General features: G+C 36.6%; 1 protein-coding gene and 1 long non-coding RNA gene across 4 annotated transcripts in view; both read left to right on the top strand.

The window, feature by feature from the left end:
* The window catches only part of LOC128030762 (sodium- and chloride-dependent glycine transporter 1-like), a 51,539-nt gene that overhangs the window by 22,201 nt on the left and 7,778 nt on the right, over positions 1 to 21,560 (top strand). For both annotated transcript variants that reach the window (XM_052618713.1, XM_052618704.1), the window contains 3 exons: positions 13,977 to 14,133; positions 19,504 to 19,635; positions 20,503 to 20,773. In XM_052618713.1, coding sequence (XP_052474673.1) covers positions 13,977 to 14,133; positions 19,504 to 19,635; positions 20,503 to 20,773 — 560 coding nt within the window. The remainder of the gene's footprint in view (positions 1 to 13,976; positions 14,134 to 19,503; positions 19,636 to 20,502; positions 20,774 to 21,560) is intronic.
* LOC128030772 (uncharacterized) lies at positions 14,204 to 17,475 on the top strand. Of its 2 annotated transcripts, none has more exons than XR_008187963.1 (4): positions 14,204 to 15,542; positions 16,371 to 16,471; positions 16,603 to 16,748; positions 16,964 to 17,475. It is a non-coding gene; the product is annotated as an uncharacterized LOC128030772 (long non-coding RNA). The 2 variants fall into 2 exon arrangements; XR_008187962.1 differs by having other exon boundaries at positions 14,441 to 15,542; positions 16,371 to 16,402.

The raw sequence follows: 21,560 nt of genomic DNA on the forward strand, positions 1-21,560 counted from the left end.
AGATGACATGGTCTCCGCTGACATTCAAGGCTGTCATTGTCATCTCTTTTAATCTCGAAATGAATGTTAGTATTCTTAGTGCTTAATTAAATCGCTTTCTATCATACATCATATCTCAAGTTCGAAGCAATTGTGCAGTCTCAAATTGCATTGTCATCAAGTTATATTCATGAACAGTTTTAATGAGCAAATTCTTTTATTATTTAATTAGTACCAAGGAATATTAATAATTCTATTGACCAGTTGTTCACAATGTCATTGCAATGCATTATTTTAGCCATGCTTAATGTTTAGAGAGGCCTTTTTTTCTTTCTTTTTTTTTTCAACCCTTATCCCTTAACTATCAATAACCCTAGTCCTAACCTTTGCCTTCATATTCATTACATTTTTTTGGTCTAGTAGTCTTATTGTTATAGTTTAGACAGACATCACTAGCTGTCAGTTCTTGATATTGCGGATGAGACCTTTAAAACCAGATGAGCTATGGTCATCTGACTTTATCAGTTAGGTTGACCACATTCCTCTTTGAAAATGTTTTTTTTTGTTCATTTAATTATCATGGATCATTATCGTCATGTGACATCAGAACCATGAGCTCATTAACATACCAGTTAAAAACACTGGTCATTTACATATCGAAGGCTTGTACAGTACAGTAGCAACATCCTGTTTAATTGTTAACAAAAGTGTCAGAGAAAAGAATAATGGTCAGAAAAAAACTGTGGTCACTTTTGAAGGAGTGATTTTTACCCTTGATGTCCACCTTATAATCTGTAACACATTTCACTTGAGGAATTTAAGCAAATTACAAAAGATTAATAACATTAATTATTTGATCATTTCCAGCAGTGCTAGAACCCTGAGAGGCACCACAGACTCAGGTGTCCAGCTGTAGAGCTCATTGATTCATCACAAACACACATAAACACACACACACACACAGAGGAGCAGGTGCATCTGCCAGAGCCTCCAGCCTCTAAACCCCTTATACGTGTACTTAGTCACGTGTGTATACTGTGGGGAAACATCGTTTCCCTGTTTAAGCTCTAAAATATGCATAACTTAGAATGATGTCGTATCCTTTGGTAAGGGTTAACATTAAGAGTGATTTGTCTGATATAAATGTGCAAACTGAAGTTTATATACCTGTAATGTACACAATATATTGTCTACAAATTTAAAAATGTTACAATATACGGTAAATATATATATATATATATATATATATATATATATATATATATATATATATATATATATATAACTTTTAATCATTTGAATAAACTATATTTATTTATATTATATGCCTGTTGTATGTTTGTGTTGCATTTCTTGTTTCAATTGTGTTTTTTTAATTAATTTGTATTAATTAATTTAATTTGACTAACATGCATATGTTTGAAAGGCAGGATAATTTTTTTCCTTCTTTCTTTTAATCACTCAATTGTTTTGAGGACTAGCTAAACAAAAATGTTTGCATTTATATAAATATAATGGTGCGTTCAAGTCTTGTCGGATAGATCGTATTTACGAGTTGAATGCACATGAACGCCACCGCAAAGTCGTAATGACGAGTGGAAAACTCAAAAACCCCGGAGTTTCCAAGTTAGAGGCGTGTCAATGAGAAACATGGCTGGATCGATGGATGCAGCGTCTGTTGTTGACAGTAATTTTTTTGTTGAAATTGATAGACAGGATTGCACTGTAGCAATTATTAACAATTAATACGTTTTTATGTTATACAGATTAAAGTGGCTTCATCAATTTTATTTTATTTTTTAATAAAAAACGCAAAAAACACCAGATTCAAATTCTCTGCTGTTCATTTTCTATAAGCTGAGTTAATAAACCCTGTTGTATTTTCTTGTTATTTATTAAAATAAGGTACACCTCCATCTTGTGCCGACTAAAATGACATGAACATACCCAACGTCATAATTAAGTCTTGTCAACTCGTAAGTACGAACTTCCCAGGGATACATGAACGCAGCATAACAGTATTAACAGAAATGAGTTGGTTACATATTACATATCATATTGAGCAACATATTACTGGGTTAAAATGCCTTTCCAATAATTTACAGTATGACGATCAGCATTTAGAAAGTGTTTTGATTGCAACACTTGATAATTTTTTTTTAATACTTTTAAAGAGATACATATATTTACATTTAATCATTTAGCTGACGCTTTTATCCAGAGCTACTTACAATTGCTATATATGTCAGAGGTCGCACGCCTCTGGAGCAACTAGGGGTTAAGTATCTTGCTCAGGGACATATTGGTGTCTCACAGTGGATTCGAACCCGGGTCGAATCACATCAAAGGCATGTGTCTTATCCACAAAACGGCAAGTGAGTTTTGCAATAAGTTATCAGTCTCTTCCACAGTGCAGCTATAGAACTGCATCATGTGTAGGTGTGTCATATGCACAAGTATTTAGGCTATTGTGAGCATGTACTGTCAATAATATTTATTACTTAGGGTATATTACCTAGCGTAATGTCAGCAAACTGCACATACCATATGAACATTATATCACCAACAATATTTTTTTTCCCATTTATTTTTTTACAGATTGCGTTTGAGACTGAAACTGAACACATATGTGTGTGTTTTGATGTTGTTTGTGTACACATGGATTTAACTTTGGATGGTCACTTTTTCACTTTTTTAATTTCTTAGTATTCAGTATTTCCTATTGCTTTAACATTCATGCCAACTCCATGAACTCCATTAGTTTATGTACAAGCTAATGATCAAATTGTCCAGTATGATTTAAGAATGAGCATCCAGTGCTTAAATTTTGTACAAAGTTCACATGCAATGTAAAAATTTTATTTAAAAGCTTGCTTATTTTCAGCTTTAAATGAAATTTCTGATCGCAGATTTTCACTTTAGACTCCTAGACTTTTAAAGCCCTCTGTATATGAAAAGAGAAAAGAGCAAAAAGAGGGGAAAAGAGCAGTTCAGAAGCATATGTGTGCTCGGAGGCAGTGGTCTCTCCTGTCCCACACTCAATGCGCTCTTGGGCTTCCAGCTGCTCTCTTTTTTTCTCTTTCTTTCTTTCTTTCTGTCCATCTTGCTTCATTTCTCTCTTCTCTTTATGTGTTGTCTTATATGAAATACCTTAGAAATTCTCTTTACATTTGTTTGTTTTTTCAATTCTTTTCAAAACTTTGCACTTTATCCACCAATAGCATGTCTGATATATTTCCTATAAGATTCGTGACTTGTAATTTTGTCCGTGTGGCCTTCAGTCAGAGCTTTGTTGCTAAGTGAAGGTTGTCCATCTGAACAGCTGTCATAGCTGCTAGCGTTAGTGACCCTCACTCTGTCATGGGTACTTTCCTCATGTTTAATCACTTTTAAAGTCTCATTGCATCTTTTGACTTGTCCTTTGTGACTCCCTTTACATTTTTTTCCTTTATTTTCCATTATTGTCCCATTATTCTTTAATAGCTATAATACTGTAAGGTTCCTTAATAATGATTAAAGTCGTGATGAAACTGAAGTAGAGACAGATCTTTCTATTCACATAAAAAAACTGTAGGGTGTGGCCATGGTTCATTCATTGCTGATCAGATTTTGAAATGTGGGCGTTGTTCTCAAAAACAGAGGCAATAGAAAGCAAGCTTGCATGACTGCTGTTTAAGTGGACTAAATAAAATCAGAAAAGTCCTGCATAAATAATCATAGAAACGTATTTTGTTTTTCAGCAGAAGGTCTAGTTATGACATTCTGATGAAAAAAAGGTTAAAAAAAAATAAAACATTATGCATGCATTAATCATTCACAATAAGATCTAAAACATGCATTTAGAAAATAGATTGGGTGGATTTCTATTTAATGCCGACAGTTCACCCAAAAATTTAAATACCTCCATTATTTTAATTTTTGAATAATAACCTGGCTGTTTATGCTACATCAATTCTTAATATTATTTGCATGACTATTATTAGTAGCGCAAACCCCGTCCCACTGCTAATTTCATTGGTTCATTGGTCATGTCAGTCAAATCGTTGATTTCCAGACCATGCTTAAAAAAACCTTAACATCGGTGGCATAGCACATCCTGATAGATAGAATCGGATTCATGATTTTTAGGACCTAATATTTTCTTGACGGCTGACTGCGTGATGGAGTGGACCAAAATCAGTTGTTGGTTGGGGTTTACACTAAATTGCTTTGGGGAAAAAAAAATCTAACGCAATATTTGTAATGCTATTTCAAGTAAACAAGAAACCTTTTAAAATATTATGTCTAGACTACATTTCTCAATTACATTCTTTCCAGAATTAAGGGCTCTTGGACTACAATAGTTTCTAAGTTCACTAGCCTTATAGCATTAACATTGAAATGTAAAAAAAAAAATTGCTCTTAGTTTTGCGGTCTATTACATAAGAGTCATTCTGTGTAAACACACTTGTCTTCTGAACAAGTGTATTTTGGCAGACCCTACTGCCACCTCTGCAGCTGTCACAGCAGTGAGCCTACTTATTTCCCGACCAAAGGGCAAAGATGCTCTCTGAAAATACATCCTTTTGCTCAATATGTAATTTAAAGCACTGCCTGTTTGACAGGCTAATGCAGGGGGATTTGAGCTTTAACGATTCTCACTGACTGGGTCAAGTTTTTGTGTTTCAAATATGGTTAGGATAATTTGCCAGAGGGCTTCTGAGGAAGAGAGCTGACCCCACAGTAAAGCAATCGCTAATTCAGGGCTTCTGCAAACTCCAAGCCATGCAAATGCCATGACAAACTGAGGCCTCAGGAAGCAGGAGAGATGAAAATGTCAGAGCATCAATTTCAGAGCTGTCATGCCAGTCAGTCCTGGAGAACAGTCTTAAACCTCTTTCCACACGCTTACACCCCCAAATCACATGCATTTGTGGTTAGATTTGTTTTTGTTTTACATTTCCGTATTTGTTTGAGGCAAAAGTTTTGCTCGTGTTTTCAGCATTTTTTTTACATTTCATATTCCAAACAAAGCATTTCGATAACCAACTTTTCTAAGGATATAATATATTTTTTTTTATCATTTTGTTATAAAACTTTTAAGGTCAAGTCATATATAAAGGAACGTTTGATACATTTATTTGTAGCATAATCATTTTTTTTTTCTATGTTTTGCTGTAGTGTGTCAGTAGGAAATATCAGTTTACATTTCTAAACATTATTTTTGCCATTAGATGTAATAATCCAGTGAGATTTCAAGGATTCTGACAGCAGCCAGTGCTCCACACAGAGATTTGATCTCACCATCATCCAGTCATCAGTTTTAAACAGATTAAAGTGCAAAAGACCCATAGGTATCACTTTATAATAAGACCTCATTAGTTAACCATTAACATTCACATGAGCAATAGCTACATTTGCTACAGAAGTTATTAATCTTTTTAAAATATACAAGTCTTAGTTCATGTTAGCTCATTAAATAACACAGTTGCAACTTTCGATTTTAACTGTCATTTAATACATATCAATGTAAAATGATGTAACTGCCCATGGCATTATAGGTGGTAGCAGTGCATAGGCAGAAGCAACCACTCTGAATATACAGGTACATCTCAGTAAATTAGAATGTCGTGGAAAAGTTCATTTATTTCTGTAATTCAACTCAAATTGTGAAACTCGTGTATTAAATAAATTCATTACACACAGACTGAAGTAGTTTAAGTATTTGGTTCTTTTAAATGTAATGATTTTGCCTCACATTTAACAAAAATCTCAACAAATTAGAATATGGTGACATGCCAATCAGCTAATCGACTCAAAACACCTGCAATGGCTTCCTTAGCCTTCAAAAAATGGTCCCTCAGTTTGGTTCACTATGCTACACAATCATGGGGAAGACTGCTGAGCTGACAGTTGTCCAGAAGACAATAATTGACACCCTTCACAAGGAGCCACAAACATTCATTGCCAAAGAAGCTGGCTGTTCACAGAGTGCTGTATTAAAGCATGTTAACAGAATGTTGAGTGTAAGGAAAAAGTGTGGAAGAAAAATATGCACAACCAACCGAGAGAAGGAATTATGCCTTTTGAGGATTGTCAAGCAAAATCGATTCAAGAATTTGAGTGAACTTCACAAGGAATGGACTGAGACTGGGGTCAAGGCATCAAGAGCCACCACACACAGACGTGTCAAGGAATTTGCTGAACAACAGAAAAAATCAAAGGCGTCTTACTTGGGCTAAGGAGAAAAAGAACTAGACTGTTGTCCAGTGGTCTAAAGTCCTCTTTTCAGAAGAGAGCCAGTTTTTTATTTCATTGGGAAACCAAAGTCTGGAGGAAGGGTGGAGAAGTTCATAGCACAAATTGCTTGAAGTCCAGTGTTAAGTTTTCACAGTCTGTGATGAATTGGAGTTCAATGTCATATGCGGGTGTTGGTCCATTGTGTTTTTTGAAAACCAATTTCAATGCACCCATTTACCATGCTTCTTTCTACTGACCAGCTTTTTGTAGAAGGTTTGTAGGTTTTGGCACCTGCCCACACTGCCAAAACCACCAAAAGTTGGTTAAATGACCATGGTGTTGGTGTGCTTGACTGACCAGCAAACTCACCAGACCTGAACCCCATAGAGTATTGTCAAGAGGAAAATGAGAAAAAAGAGACCAAAAAATACAGATGATCTGAAGACTACTGTCAAAGAAAGCTGGGCTTCCATACCACCTCAGCAGTGCCACAAATTGATCACCTCCATGCCACGCCAGCAAAAGGAGCCCCTACCAAGTATTGAGTACATATACAGTTAATTAACATACTTTTCAGAAGGCCAACATTTCACTAAAAATGTTTTTTTGTTTTTTATTATTGGTCTTATAAAGTATTCTAATTTGTTGAGATGGTGAATTGGTTTTTGTTAAATGTGAGCCAAAATCATCACAATTAAAATAACCAAAGACTTAAACCACTTCATTGTTAGTGCACTGAATTTATTTAATGCACAAGTTTTACAATTTGAGTTGAATTACTGAAATAAATTTACTTTTCCACTACATTCAGATTTATTGAGATGCACCTGTATCTGTAGTAACCTAGTGAAACTCCCTTAAGCCACACCTTCAGGCTCCTCCCCACTCCCCACCCACGGCTCAAGTGTAGAATACAGTAGGTTCCACATGGAGCTATGTCAGTCTGCTCTGGACCTTCTTACATGCTGATGCTTGCCTGAATGCTGTAGGTTCCTGTTTGAGTAGGCACTTCTAGCTGGGGTTTACAATGAACAGAATAAAGGTAAGACCAAAGGAAGTGGAATATTGAGGCCTCAGTTATCAACATGGGGGTACGAACTCAGTCTTTGAGGGAACTTCTCAAGAAAATATTTCAGATTGTTTTTTTATAGGAAGGAACTAGGGAACTAAAGGGATTAGTAACTGTCTTTAATTCTTACTTTTAAGTGTTTGATAGAGTTAGATTTGAGAATTCACTAAAGTGTAAGTCTCACAATTTCCCTTTAGAATGGTTTTGGTCATTCTTGGAATGCTGTTTTACATTTCCAGAACTGTGTAGCAACATGTCGTAAGGAATTACAGAGATGAATATCTGTCCTCGTAAACATTCCATTATTGAGATGGATCTGGATTCTATAAGGTGTTTGACTTCATCCAGGTGTTCAGAAAAGCATTATTTGTTTACAAAAAGGCATTTTCATTATAGAACAAGAGGGTGAACAACACTATGAACTGAATTTGGGCTGGGTATTTTTATCAAATTTATCAAGTTCAAGTATATTTTTAAGTATACTTTAAGTATAGCCAGTATACAAATGTCAGTTTTCTCGGAGTATACTTGTTAGTGGGACTAAATTGGCCCATTTTCTAGTATATAAAAGTTTACTTTTAGTAGCAAACTTTGAGTACTAGTTTACCTCTATGTTTGTAGTTTGTAGTGCACAATATACTAAAAGTGAACTTATAGGTATACTATAAGTATACAGTTTTTGTAAAAATGGTTAGCTATCCCAGTGCGTTGTGATTGCCGAACAGCTTAGATGGTGTTTCAGTACTGCCCCACCCCTTGCCAAAGTAGCAAGTTCTGTCAGTTTTGGTATAGTTAAGGATGGTGTCAATATTACCATATCAATTTGAGCTGGTTTCAGAGCCCAAGAATATTGAACAAGAACTTTTGCACGCACAGATATTGCAAAACATATTAGAGTGGTAACTAGGGTTGGGTTGATAGACGATTGCATTTTCCATCACCGATTGCTGATAGACATTACGTTGTCTGCATTGATCCATGCTTTTCTGAATACAGACTCATGATTCGGGCACACCCGCTGAAAAATAACTGCTTTTACTATGTACAGATAAGTGCAACGGTATAATGTATTATGTTTATTTCAGAAATTCAAAAGGTACTGTAAATATGCATTGCTGTCAATTTGAATAGTTATTTATGAATTAAATTACAAATTACAAAACATGAACCATTTCTTCTTCGTTGTCTTCTTGTCTGATGCTCTCAACCAATCATTCAAACCACGACAAAACCATTTGAATTTCTGTAGGCGGGACTTTTTCTAATGATATTCTAATGGGCTGCTTTGTGACATCACAAAACCCGGAAAACAACGCTGTAGTCCTACCAAGCCATTTGTTGTAGTTCTTGAAAGGTTTTTTTTTTAACAAAATATCTCCCTTTGGAGTGGACTTTGTGATTTGTAACTTTGTAGATCTTTTTATGCCCAAACATACACATTATACACTGACTAAAATTCTAAAAGTGGATAATAGGAACCCTTTAAGGAAGTCACCAACACTGCATTTATTTTATAGTAAAAACTGTGATGTTGTGAAATACTATTATAATTTAAAATAGTTTAAAATGTAATTTTAATCTAGTTTAAGGTATAATTTATTCCGTTTATGGCAAAGCTACATGTTCAGCAATCATAATCCAATCTTCAGTGTCATATGATCCTTTAGAAATCATTCTAATATGTTGATTTGGTGCTAATTTTATCAATGTTGGAAACAGTTGTGCAATATTTTAATGCAGTTGTCCAGTATTTGTAGATTCTTACTGACTACAAACGTTTGAATGGCAGTGAGTATATATTGTAATCCAGTGTTAATTTGCAGACTAATATCTCTTAATATTCAAATTTTATTCTGTTTCATGATGCTTCTGTAATTCTTAATAACCGGATCATCTGCCCATTGTAATAATTACATATTCAATTTCTTACATTGGGAACACTTGTTGAACCAGATTGTTTGCATGTTGCTTTATGCCAGTCTTTATTAACATATCCTCGTGTATGGACGTGTATGTGACAGCATGTGCGTAGATTGAGTGATGCAAACTCCTAATGTCCTGAGGCCATCGTCACTTCCCCGTTTTTGTGCCCCTTGTTCAGATTTGGGGTGTCTTGTCTGACAAGTCACGATTGCAGATGATTGATCAAGCATGAGAAGAGTGTTTTCAGGGTTTAAGCCAATGAGAGAGTGGGAATATGACCTACTGCTCACAGGGTGAGAAGCTGAAGCTTTGAATCTTTAGCAGAATTACTTTCACCTCACAGAGACTGGATAATGCCTTCTTTAAGGGCTGTCCACGCTGGTTAATTTCATTCCAGTTGAAGAGAATGAACATACCCTTGTTTACCCATTGAGTGCTTTTTAGGGGGACATAACTAAAGAAGTAAAATAACGAACACTCATCTATCTTGAATTGCAATTGTCAAATTAACTAGCTAGGACTGCCTTGCTCTTTTCTTCTACAGCTTTATTGTCAAGACTTGTTATTACTGAAGATGGTTTTTGATTTCTACCACTCCTTCCACCCATCCCTATCTGCCTTTGGGACACAAACTGGTTGTCCTGCTACAAACTCACTGTATTTGCTGATATAGAAATTAACATGTTGGTGCAATAGCTTTTCATAAAGTTATCATACAAATGCCTCATAGCTGACTTGTAAAATGTAGGAAAAGATTAAAATCCTCTGAAACATGAGATTCAGCTGAAGCTCTGTAAGAGTAAAAGGCTTTTTGGTAGCAGTCACAACCCTTGTGGTCTTACCTCTGACCTTGATAAACAAACCAGAGGTGAAAGTTACCTTACTGGGGTCTTTGAATAGGCCTGTTGTATGTTCCTACTTTTCCTGAGGAGAATAAAGCCCTTATCAGCATAGAAAGATTGAGGATGCTGCCTTTGAAATGTGATCTGGGGGTCAGTAGGGAGTTTTAAAAAGGGGAAAGGTCATATCTGCCGTACGGTGAATCCAGAGGACTTGGGTGTTTAGCTATTTCAGAAGTGCTGAGAACACATTTCCTTTGACTTCCTTGCTCTTTTACCAAATTGCTTTGGTTTTGGCTTTTTGCTTTCCTGTAAACTCACCAGCTTGATGGGAAATGTTTTGCAGCATTAATCAGCAGTAGGTATATAATCTCTTTTTATGTTTGGACCCGTGGAGCCTTGTGAAGTTTCACTGCCTGGAGTGGGTTTTGGAATCTGCGCTATTTTTGCCAAGGCCACTCCATTGGCCACACCTTTGAGTCTTTGACTTCAGAGAGCAGGAAGTCATTGATTCATCACAGTATTTAGACTATATCTCCCTTTTCCATAGACTTTCCTTTCGGGAGCGCAGGGATTTCATGTGAGTGAGGGTTTATATAAGAATGAATGTTCAATCTGTAAACATGGCATCACTCTTCTCAGTGCGAATCTTAAAATAATCTTTTGATACTATCTTTTGATAGTATTTAAAGGGTTAGTTAATTGGAAATCAGAGAAATCTGGTGAGCTCATGTGTGAAGTGTGTTTATTTAGTGATGCAATTTTGACATGCACAATCAGAGAACATAATGTCACTCAACCATCTGTAGGGGGTCAAAAAATAAATTAAAAGCTCCCCCCGTGAGAATTTCAGTTTCTCTATTCACCTTAAACATATTTATAGTTCTCTTAGGGTTGCATTTATAATTGTTTAAATGCAACTAAATATTATTATGTCTTTTCAACTGGTATGTTACATAATCTGCCACAATTGATGTGTTACGTAATCTAAGATTTTTTAAATATAATCAAAATATTTCCTTTTAGTAATATTTATATTTTTGTTAGAAATATTTAGATTTATCGTATGCATCAATTATTATTTTATATAATCAACTATTCTTCTTGATTATTATCTGTTCATTGGAGCAGATGATATAATCTGTAATGGTTTATATCAGAAAATTATTGGAAAAGATAAAAAAAAAAAACTTCATGCTCCAAAAACTTGCACACCCCACATTGAGCTGATATGGATCTGTTGAACATCTCCAGGCATTCTGTGTGCTGAATTGAGAAGTCACAGGTCAGTTCTCACCCCTTCTTAACTTGACAGGGTCACACACCTGCAATGTGGGAGCTGTGCTGCTGTCACTCACAGGCTTCAAGGCATTGTGGAACAGAATTTTGCTGAAAAATTAGATCGGTGCTGTTATGTGATTATATGAGGCAATTGTTTTGTTGAAGCAGTTTTATGGACATCTTTTCTTTTTTTCCTGTTTTTCTTTTTTTTAAAGTGGGAACCATTCATTTTTCTTTGATTTGTAAATTTTTCCTTTTCCTTTTTGCTATCCTCATTTTTTATATTCCTTTTTTCCTTCTTGCTTCATTTGTTTCTTTTCTAGAATGTCAAATAGCTCAACCATTCTTTTTGACTCAGGTCCCCCTGAGATCTTGTGTTTATGAGTGTCTTGGCCTTACATAAATGGGCAGATGGGCCCAGCTGGATGATCTTTCTCTCTCACACTCTGTGCTCAGTAAGACAGATCCTTGGAGTAAAAGGCAACGGCTGACACAACTAGGTGTTCCAGAGCACAGGGACAGGGATCACAGAGTGCAGCAGATAAAAACTTAACTGAACAATTCATAGAATCACTGGAAGGTAAACACAACATATCCTTGTGTGTGAGCACAGATGGGCCATTGAGCTACAGTCCATATTATAATTTATGTTGGACTGCAGTGTTATTGATGGATAGATGCAGAGAAGTATTTAGTAGCATTTTGTTGAAGAGGTTTACATATTTAAAGGTGGTCCATCTTCCAGCTGTTCTGTTGTAGTCTACTCTGAATTTCCTCCTTATTCTCAGCACAACCCATCACAGCTGCCCACCTCCTGAACTCCACCCAGTCACACCCATGTGTCCACTGGTGCAGGAGAAATCCCTGCAATACGACTCAAAATGCTAGAGATTTGACACTTTTGAGTTGGTCTCAGATTACATGGTCAAAAACCTGATTGCAAAGCATTCATTTGCAGCAATGACTGGATTTATTTGCAATAATCCATTAGAAATTACAGAATACTTTCTATTTTTTATGACAGATGTCACTGCCTTAACCTTACTGTGTTTGGTTGCCCCACATCTAATTTGTATTGGAGTGTTTCTCAATGTTTTGACACTCTCACCACTTGCTCTGCTTTGCTGTCAATCCCAAAATCCCCTGTGCAAGTCCTTTACTCAGCTCCTGTAGAGAATGAATTGAAAATGCCTCCTCAGCTTTGCTCACTCTGCTTCGGTGGATTTGTACTGTTAGACTGCTTTCAGGTTCAGATTTCAAGTGGTTGTCCAAAAAGCATTATCATTAGGGTTTTTGTGTTCTTATTTAAGAAATGTTGCATTGTTTAATGCTTAACAAAATGAATATTTCATTTGGGCTAAAAGGCAAACTTTGGATTATTGTTAATTTTGCTGATGCACATGTGTCTGTGTGATCCTGCAGGGAGCAATGGCCCAGGGAGCTCAGACTCAGATGCTGCAGTGAGTTTAAATGTGTGTGTTTGTGTAGTGCCTTGTGTAACTTGAAGCAAACCTAAAACAAGCAAAAAAACAAAAAAAAAACAAAACACCATTACAGCTGACACTCTTTCTGCCATTAAAATCCTTTCAATATAGTTACACAGCCAGCTCATAATCTTTTTATATTTAGACAGTCAGCCTATCACAACGGTTGAACATCATCTAAAGATTTTCTTATTCTTTTACAATATTTCACATGCAATAAACTCACAATGAAACTCATGATAGAACGGCAAGTTTAAAATTACAACATAGTTGTCAACTATGCATTTTGTAAAGCAAAATTGCTCACTAGAATCATCAAGTGCAGTCTGGATTCATCCACAGAGCTGCAGGAAAGATTGCGAGCATTGGCGCTGAATCTTCATCTCCCGCAGCGTGCTCACTGTGGGGATGGAGCGCGTGCTTAGATCAGATCGTGAGCTTGCCTTAGAGGTCAACATGAAGACCATCTGATGAGAACAGATGGAGAGAGTAAACTTTAAATCAGGCTGACAATACCAAATGTTTTTCTTGTGCACATGACGGTGATTTCAGATCACATCAAGTGCGCTCCAGCATGCTCTCTGAGCCCTCAACAGTCCTTGCATTCAATTTAGGAGTTTTCACGAAATTGATACAAACTTTTACATGTGATTAACTTCTTGCTTTCTTTTAGTTTCCTCTTGTAACATGTTTTTATTGGTAGAAAGCTATACTGTAGGAAGTAGTGGAAATTGGGTTATGAATTGACGACCCAAACTCAAACTTGCATTACTGTGGGAGCTCCACATGCTGGATGTGCAATATCACTTCACCATGGCATTAACATTTTTGTTTTTGTTTTGGCAATTAAGTTGACTTGTGTCAAGCTAAACTTAACCTATTCATGTTTTTTTTTGTTTTTATGAAGTGTATGCATTTTGGATGACTTGGATGGCCATGTAATGTAAAAATTCAGTTTTCAGGACCACTTTAAGCAATTGACCTCTCAGCACCTAAAATATATTTCCCCATATGCTCATAAATATTAACCTAGAATCTTGATGTTGATTGAACACAGTTCATAAGCATATTATGTATCCAAAAAAAAAAAAAAAATTAGTTTACTGCTCTCTGACTCAGCGAGTGATCCCGGCGGTGAACATCAACATTTTCATTTCATTCATATGTGTGTCTGTGTTTCAGAACGGAGCAGTTCCGGGAGAGCCAGTAAAGAAAGATGAAAACTCCAGAAGGGGAAACTGGGGAAACCAGATTGAGTTTGTCCTCACCAGTGTTGGCTACGCAGTGGGCCTGGGAAACGTCTGGAGGTTTCCTTACCTCTGCTACAGGAATGGAGGAGGTATAAGTTAATCATTTTCATAAGTCTATGGATAAAAGTGAAAGTGAAAATGATGTGATGTTTAGCCAAGTATGGTGTCCCATACTCGGAATTTGTGCTCTGCATTTAACCCATCCATGTGCACACACTCAGCAGCGAGTAATGAAACACACACACTCGGAGCAGTGTGCAGCCATTTTTGCTGCATCACCCGGGGAGCAGTTAAGGGCTCATTGCACCTCAGTCATGGTATTGATGGTGGAAGAGAGTGCTGTACATTCATTCCCCCCACCTATCGAGTCAAAATAGGGCCATATATATCTGCAAAATAAAACAATGTTTTGCAAACAAAAAATATGTTTTGCAAATAAAAAAAATATGTTTTGCAAATAAAAATAGCGTATTGAGAAAAAAATTGCTTTTTTGCAAGTAAAAAAAAATAATTGCAAAAAAAAAAGTTTACCACAAGAGAAAAAATAAAGTTTAGCAAAGTAAAACTTCAACAGCAATGACTTTGCAACACATTTCCCTTTGCGCTGCTCCTTTAAATCCGCGTTTCAGTCATCCGTGCCTCTGCGGTGCAAGCTTTCCTTTGCGCTTCATTTTTTCTTTGCGCCTCGCTTTGTGTCACTGATTTGACGTGGGGGAGGGGTCAAGAGGTTGAGGTGTGTACAAGGGATGAAGGCGCATCCTTCTCGTTACGTCATCAGCGCGAGCCCCAGACAAGGGGCAAGGAACTCGACCGGAAGTTGAAGTCGGGTGGGGGCTGCCATCTTTTAGCAGAACTTCACTTGCGTTAGCATTCCCATTGACTCCCATTCATTTTGGCGTCACTTTGACAGCGAATAACTTTACATCTGAGGCGTTTAAAGACTCTGTTTGTCCATTATTTATTTCTAAAGATACACGAAAATGTATAATGGGCTCCATTACCTTCTATGTTACATTATGGCCCCGTATAAACAGTTTTTGTAAAAAATAGGCTAACGATTGCGTCATAACCACTCGGCTCTCTGTCGCATTACCGTACAGACAGGTGGAGAAGCTCGCAGGCAATTAACTTAATATGGCGTACTGCCGTTACATTTTAAAATACTATACAAAATAATTAATCAGAATACTTACTCCTGCTCACTCACGCCAAAGAAATCCCTGCTCAAGCTCGCCGTCTCTGCAAGATTAACGATGACAGTTTGCACTCACAGCTACTAGAAGATTTACATCTGTCAGACAGGTTGCTGACGTCATCAAGCTTCGTTTGAGTCTGCGCGTCAGAAACGGAAGTGCTAAAAAACGCTAAAACTGGGCTTCATTTGTCTCAATTGAGTTGCAATGGGGTCGCTGTGTCCATTTCTTTTACTGTCTATGGCCCCAGACCGAGTGGATCGATCGAAATGGAGGAGCAGAGACATGCGGGTGATGGATCACAGGTATGTGTTATTGATCGCTTTCTTCAAGTTCGCTAGATAGACCGATAACTATATGTAACTATGTGTATCAACGCTTTTGCTCAAGTTAAGTAAGTTAGAGATCAATTAATGCGGGTTGCATCGGCGGCTGTACATTTCTCTCAATATGCACACCTTTCACGTTGTTTTATAATTAATAAATAATTATTATTATTCTCCACGCCCTAGTTGTATTATGGACTATAAACGATGCCAAAGGTGTCTCTCAAAATATACTGTAAACAAAAAACAAATACAAAACAAATGCCTTGTATGTGTAAACATAATTTGAAATAAACCTCTTTTTGATTCCGAACAAGTTTATTTATATACAGTAGGTCACATCCCTATAGACTATGTTTAAAAGCTGTGATGTTTATGATACATTGTTAATGCACTTTTTCTAGATCATTTGTGTGAAACTCAATTCCTGGAGGGCCACAGCTCTGCACAGTTTAGATCACACCAGCTCCAACCCACACCTGTTTGGAGGTTTCTAGTAATCCTGAAGATCTTGATTAGCTGAATCAGATGTGTTTGATTGGGGTTTGAGCTAAACTGTGCAGAGCTGTGGCCCTCCAGGAACTGAGTTTAAAACACCTGATCCAGATAATCCTATATGATGTTGTGATGACCTATTTAACAGAGAGAATATTCTGATGTCTGTACAGCTGCACAGAATTGAATAGGTCTTCTGACCCAAAGCCTTGGTCAGATTTAGTCAGCTCAGGGTCAGCAGCAGCAGCCTCCTGCTTCAAATTCATAAAACCTTTATTTCTACGCACAGTTTACATATTTATGTTTTTTCAGGTGGAGGAAGAAGAAACTGATCTCTCTGCATGGTATGAACAAATTATTAACTGTGGTTTTATTGGGGCCGTTAAACCTGAGAACAAAGAGGCCATAATAAGGTCAGAAAAAGTCTTCTAACTTCTTTACATTTGAAACCTTGCAAACGGTTTTAATTTTGCTGCCTACCAGATATATGGATTAGCCACAACACTGTCTATATTATGCAATAATTTTCTGGTTCTTTTTCCAGATCAATTGTGCTTCATGCAACTCTACGTTTGGTCCCTTTGTTGAAGCAAATCTGAAAAGGTCTTGAAGTCTACAATCCTGGAAAACCATTCAGGACTTTGCCACCAGTTCTTTTTCCCTGATGTGGTGGATGATGATGATGATAAGGTATCAGTAACTGGAAAAAAAAAATATGCCTATATCTTGTATTTCATTTTAGGAATGTTATAGATAGGAAAATTATAATTTGCCAATTTAAAGAATAATTGTCAAACACTTGTTCCTTACAAAAAAAATAATAGTAGAAAATGGTAATAAAGTAGCTTTTTTGCATGTGCATATGTACCTGAAAATGGATGATTGTTTTTCTTTTTTTCCCACAGGCTGATGCAGACTTCATCATGCAGAACATTCTTCCGAAAATGTCGGAGAAGGGATCAGTACAAGAGACTTATGAAACCGCTATAATCAACTTTCTGCAAGACTTTCTCCAAGAAATTGAAAGCTGTGTTATGTATGAACTGACAGAGTTGATTTAGTATAAATATTGTAAAAAAAAAAACTACAAATTAATGTTAAAATGTAATTGATTTAATTCAGACAATATCAACCCCAACCAAGCCATTCAATTTGACAATGGTTTAAACTGAATTTAAAATTATACTAAAGGTATGGAATTGTACATGTTCAGGAAAATAAAAACTTTTATACATTGGTAAATGTTCTTATGGTTTTGAAATTTACTGTGTATGTGTAGAGAACACAACGTGTTACATAATGTAAAATTGTATATCTTAATGAATGTGTTAAGAGAACACAAGTTGTTATACTAGCCATTTTCTGCTTTAAATATAGCCAATACAGAAAATAAAACAAGCATGCAATGTCACCTTAAGTTTGTTTTTTATTGACTTGGATGTTAATTTGCTTGTAAATGTATCATTTGGTAACTAGTCATTTCAATGACTGATTTAGTGTCAATTAAGAATGAAGCAGCACAAAATTTAAAACTAAATAATGGTCTCTTCCATAGTTTTGAGAGTGTGAGGTTGGGTTAAAAAAAGTTTGAATTTGGGCCTTAAGTTCTTCAGTAAGGGGCATTCGACTGGAGGAACTACAATTCCTGTCCACGGCTGGTCAGAGATACTGTCTGTGTCCCAGTCAGAGTCATCGCCTTGTGCAATCTGTTAAAAGTTGGTAATAGTTTATGGACATTGGGGCAATATCTTGCATGAAAACATTACATTAAAAGACACAAATTCTTAAAATACCTCACATAGGACTGGAGGAGTGACAGGGTTTTGCAGTAGTCCAATTTCCCACAACTGGTCTGGGCTTAGATTACTCTGTGTGGAGAGGATGGTTATTCCACCCACTAGTAAAGGAGTCAAGGCTGGCTTAGAGACGAGGTAGGAACACAAACTGACAACAAAAGAGGTGCAAAAAGCCTCTACAGGCCCACCTCAATCAAATAAAAGAGATGATGTTCAGTGAAAGCTCTCCACACATAATAGCCTATGTGTTACTCAAATAATTTTACTTCAAAACCCCGTTAAATACCACCCTCTGGCCGGTCTGAAGTATCTGTTATTAATAATATAGGAGTCTAATAATAATAACAAGAAAGCGATCAATAACACATACCTGTGATCCATCACCCGCATGTCTCTGCTCCTTCATTTCGATCGATCCACTCGGTCTGGGGCTCGCGCTGATGACGTAACGAGAAGGACGCGCCTTCATCCCTTGTACACACCTCAACCTCTTGACCCCTCCCCCACGTCAAATCAGTGACACAAAGCGAGGCGCAAAGAAAAAATGAAGCGCAAAGGAAAGCTTGCACCGCAGAGGCACGGATGACTGAAACGCGGATTTAAAGGAGCAGCGCAAAGGGAAATGTGTTGCAAAGTCATTGCTGCTGAAGTTTTACTTTGCTAAACTTTATTTTTTCTCTTGTGGTAAACTTTTCTTTTGCAATTATTTTTTTTTTTACTTGCAAAAAAGCATTTTTTTTTCCTCAATACTCTATTTTTATTTGCAAAACATATTTTATTTTTGCAAAACATATTTTTTTGTTTGCAAAACATTGTTTTATTTTGCAGATATATATGGCCCTATTTTGACTCCATACCCACCTACATCCCTGCAGCTACCAAGACTCTTACCCACTACCTTTGGATTACGAGTCCATTAGGACTACCCCCATGTAAATTTATGGTATTTAAGGTTTTGTTTGTGTCATACCACTGAGTCCTTTCCAAATTCCTTACTCCCTTAAAAGGGTACTCCTTTGGTATTCAGTCTCATAACACACCTCACTTAAAATAGACCAGACTAGAGTAAGCAAGGGTCTCTAGCAGCAGGTCCCCAATGGCCTGGCCCAGAAACCTCTGCCTCATGATCTCATATTCCTAGAGCTGCCTCTAATCAGAAGCCATACCCTGAATTAGCCCAGAATTCATATAAGTAACTGAACTCCAGGCCCTTTAAACAAGGATGGATTATGGTCCTCTAGGCCCACAGGGCACCAGCAGCTTTTTGTTTATTTATGAAACTTTACTGGACTATCTGTATGCATCTTAAATCATTCATTGCAACTCATTAGATGCATAATATTATCCAAGCAATGCTCACCTAACTGCATCAGGAAGAAGTGCATGGCTTCTTGACTACTGTGGGCCCTATAGCACATCAGCCTCATTGCCCCAGGCCATAATTTGGTGTTACTCACGTATTTGCATAAGCATTAGGGAACACTATAATAGAAACAAGAACTTGGCTATTCTTAGTGTCATTTTAAACTACTTTTGTTTCCTACCTTTTATGTAAATAAGAACAGCTGCATGACTGTCTTCAGCTAGAATACTAATGTGTCAGGTTAAAGTAATTGTTATGTAACACTGTGGTTGTGTGTGTGTCACAGGTGCCTTCATGTTCCCATACTTCATCATGCTGGTGTTTTGTGGCATCCCTCTGTTCTTCCTGGAGCTCTCCTTTGGGCAGTTTACCTCCCTCGGGTGCCTGGGAGTCTGGAAGGTCAGCCCCATGTTTAAAGGTGAGCAAGAGTCTGTTAAAGGAGGTGTGAGAGCAAATCTAAAACTTTTTCATGAAAAGTCTGACACTGAAAAGTCATGGATAAATCTGTGTGGGTTGGTTTGGCCTTTAGTACATGGCATGACTTGTTTGACATGTTAAACTATGAAATCTTTTTTAAACATGCGCTCTTCATGGTGTGGCTTGCTATATGTGCAGTATGCACTTCTCACACACTCAGGAGGTGGTCTGAGTTTGGTTTGCTTAAGATGTTCTCATGCGTAATTTCTTCAAGTAGAAATATTTAAACTTATTTATAGTTATCAGTTAATTTTTTAGTCAGCTCATTTTAGACAAGCTCATTTCACATAATTTTACTTTCTCATATCTTAATTTAATTGTTTATTTTTTAGCAATATTTTGAATATTTGAAACAGAAGATTTGCAGTTTTTCATTTATTCACTCACTTATTCACATTTATTCATTCATTCATAATTTAATTAATTTAGTTTATTTTAGTTTAGTGTTTTCCAGAATTTCTATTACCACCAGATCATGTTTAATTCATGAAATAGATGCCACTTACTACATAGTTGTTAATTTTTGCACATCCCTTTTGAAATTGGGAAATGTAGAATATGCTTAAATGCTTTATTGTATTGCAAGGCAATATTGAAGGATTTGTCAAAATAATCAGATTTTCATCAAGAGTTATTTACCGTATCATGCAATCGTAATATACATTTTTGTGTGGGCTGTTGTGTTGGTTATGTTTGATGTTACATTACAGGATTCGCAGATGAGTATATTGCTTTCTGGGTACTTGAAAGCTAAACATCCTTCAAAATCTTTAATTTATTGTCATTTGGTTGTTCTCTCTCTTTTAAGGTGTGGGCTATGGAATGATGGTGGTCTCTACCTACATTGGGATTTACTACAATGTGGTGATTTGCATTGCATTTTATTACTTCTTCATGTCCATGACAAACCTGCTGCCCTGGACGTACTGTAACAACCCCTGGAACACTCCTGACTGCATTGGAGTGGCGGGCACTCCACGAATGAATGCCACCCTCGCCAATGTGTCTGCTGTTGTGTCAGGGTTGACTGAGATAGTCAACCGCACCAAGAGGACCAGTCCTAGTGAAGAGTACTGGAAGTAAGTGCATAATTATTTATTTCAAAAGAAATCATTATAGTAATTATAATTGTTTACATATAAAAAAAGAAATACTTTTTTTCATACAGAAATAAATCTGAAATATATCTTCATAGTATAGGTTTATTCAGAGGTCTCTATGCATTTGTGTGTGTGTGTGTGTGTGTGTGTGTGTGTGTGTTACATTAAATAAGTTCTGTATGTTTATACACAAATATAAATGCTAGCAAGACCCCAGAGAGTTTAATATCAAGATAATTATACAGTCAATCCATTACTCATCAGTTCTGAAAATTCATGACAGATTGATAGTTGAAAGCTGGTAATTAATAACCGTTTTTCAGGAGTCATGCAATTTGGTTTGATGTTTGGATCTTTGTGCTCTGGACATGACAGCTGTGTTTGTTGAATAATGTTTGAACACTATGTGGGATGACATAAGACAATGGCACAGAAAGGCACAGAGTGTTTTGTTTTTCCAAGAGTGTGATTGTGATTGTATGTGGTTTGGAATGAACGCTTCGCTTTACTGCCTGTGGTCAGAGAATACGAGGCTTTGACCATGAGAAGTTTGTGGACCGTTTAACATCTTTATAAATGGTTTGTGCTCTCTGGACTGTGTTGTTCCTGTGGTATAAAAGACATTCTGTTCTTGCCTTCTGTAAACTCATTCATTGTGTGGCTAAGGTTTTTTTTTTGTTTTTGTTTTTTGACGGTACTATGCTCTTGAAAATGTGGATTGTTTTCAGTCTCTTTTCACATAATGCTTTTAAACTAAAGACAAGCA

The sequence above is a fragment of the Carassius gibelio genome, chromosome A2 (genome assembly GCF_023724105.1).
Source record: "Carassius gibelio isolate Cgi1373 ecotype wild population from Czech Republic chromosome A2, carGib1.2-hapl.c, whole genome shotgun sequence".
Classification (NCBI taxonomy): domain Eukaryota; kingdom Metazoa; phylum Chordata; class Actinopteri; order Cypriniformes; family Cyprinidae; genus Carassius; species Carassius gibelio.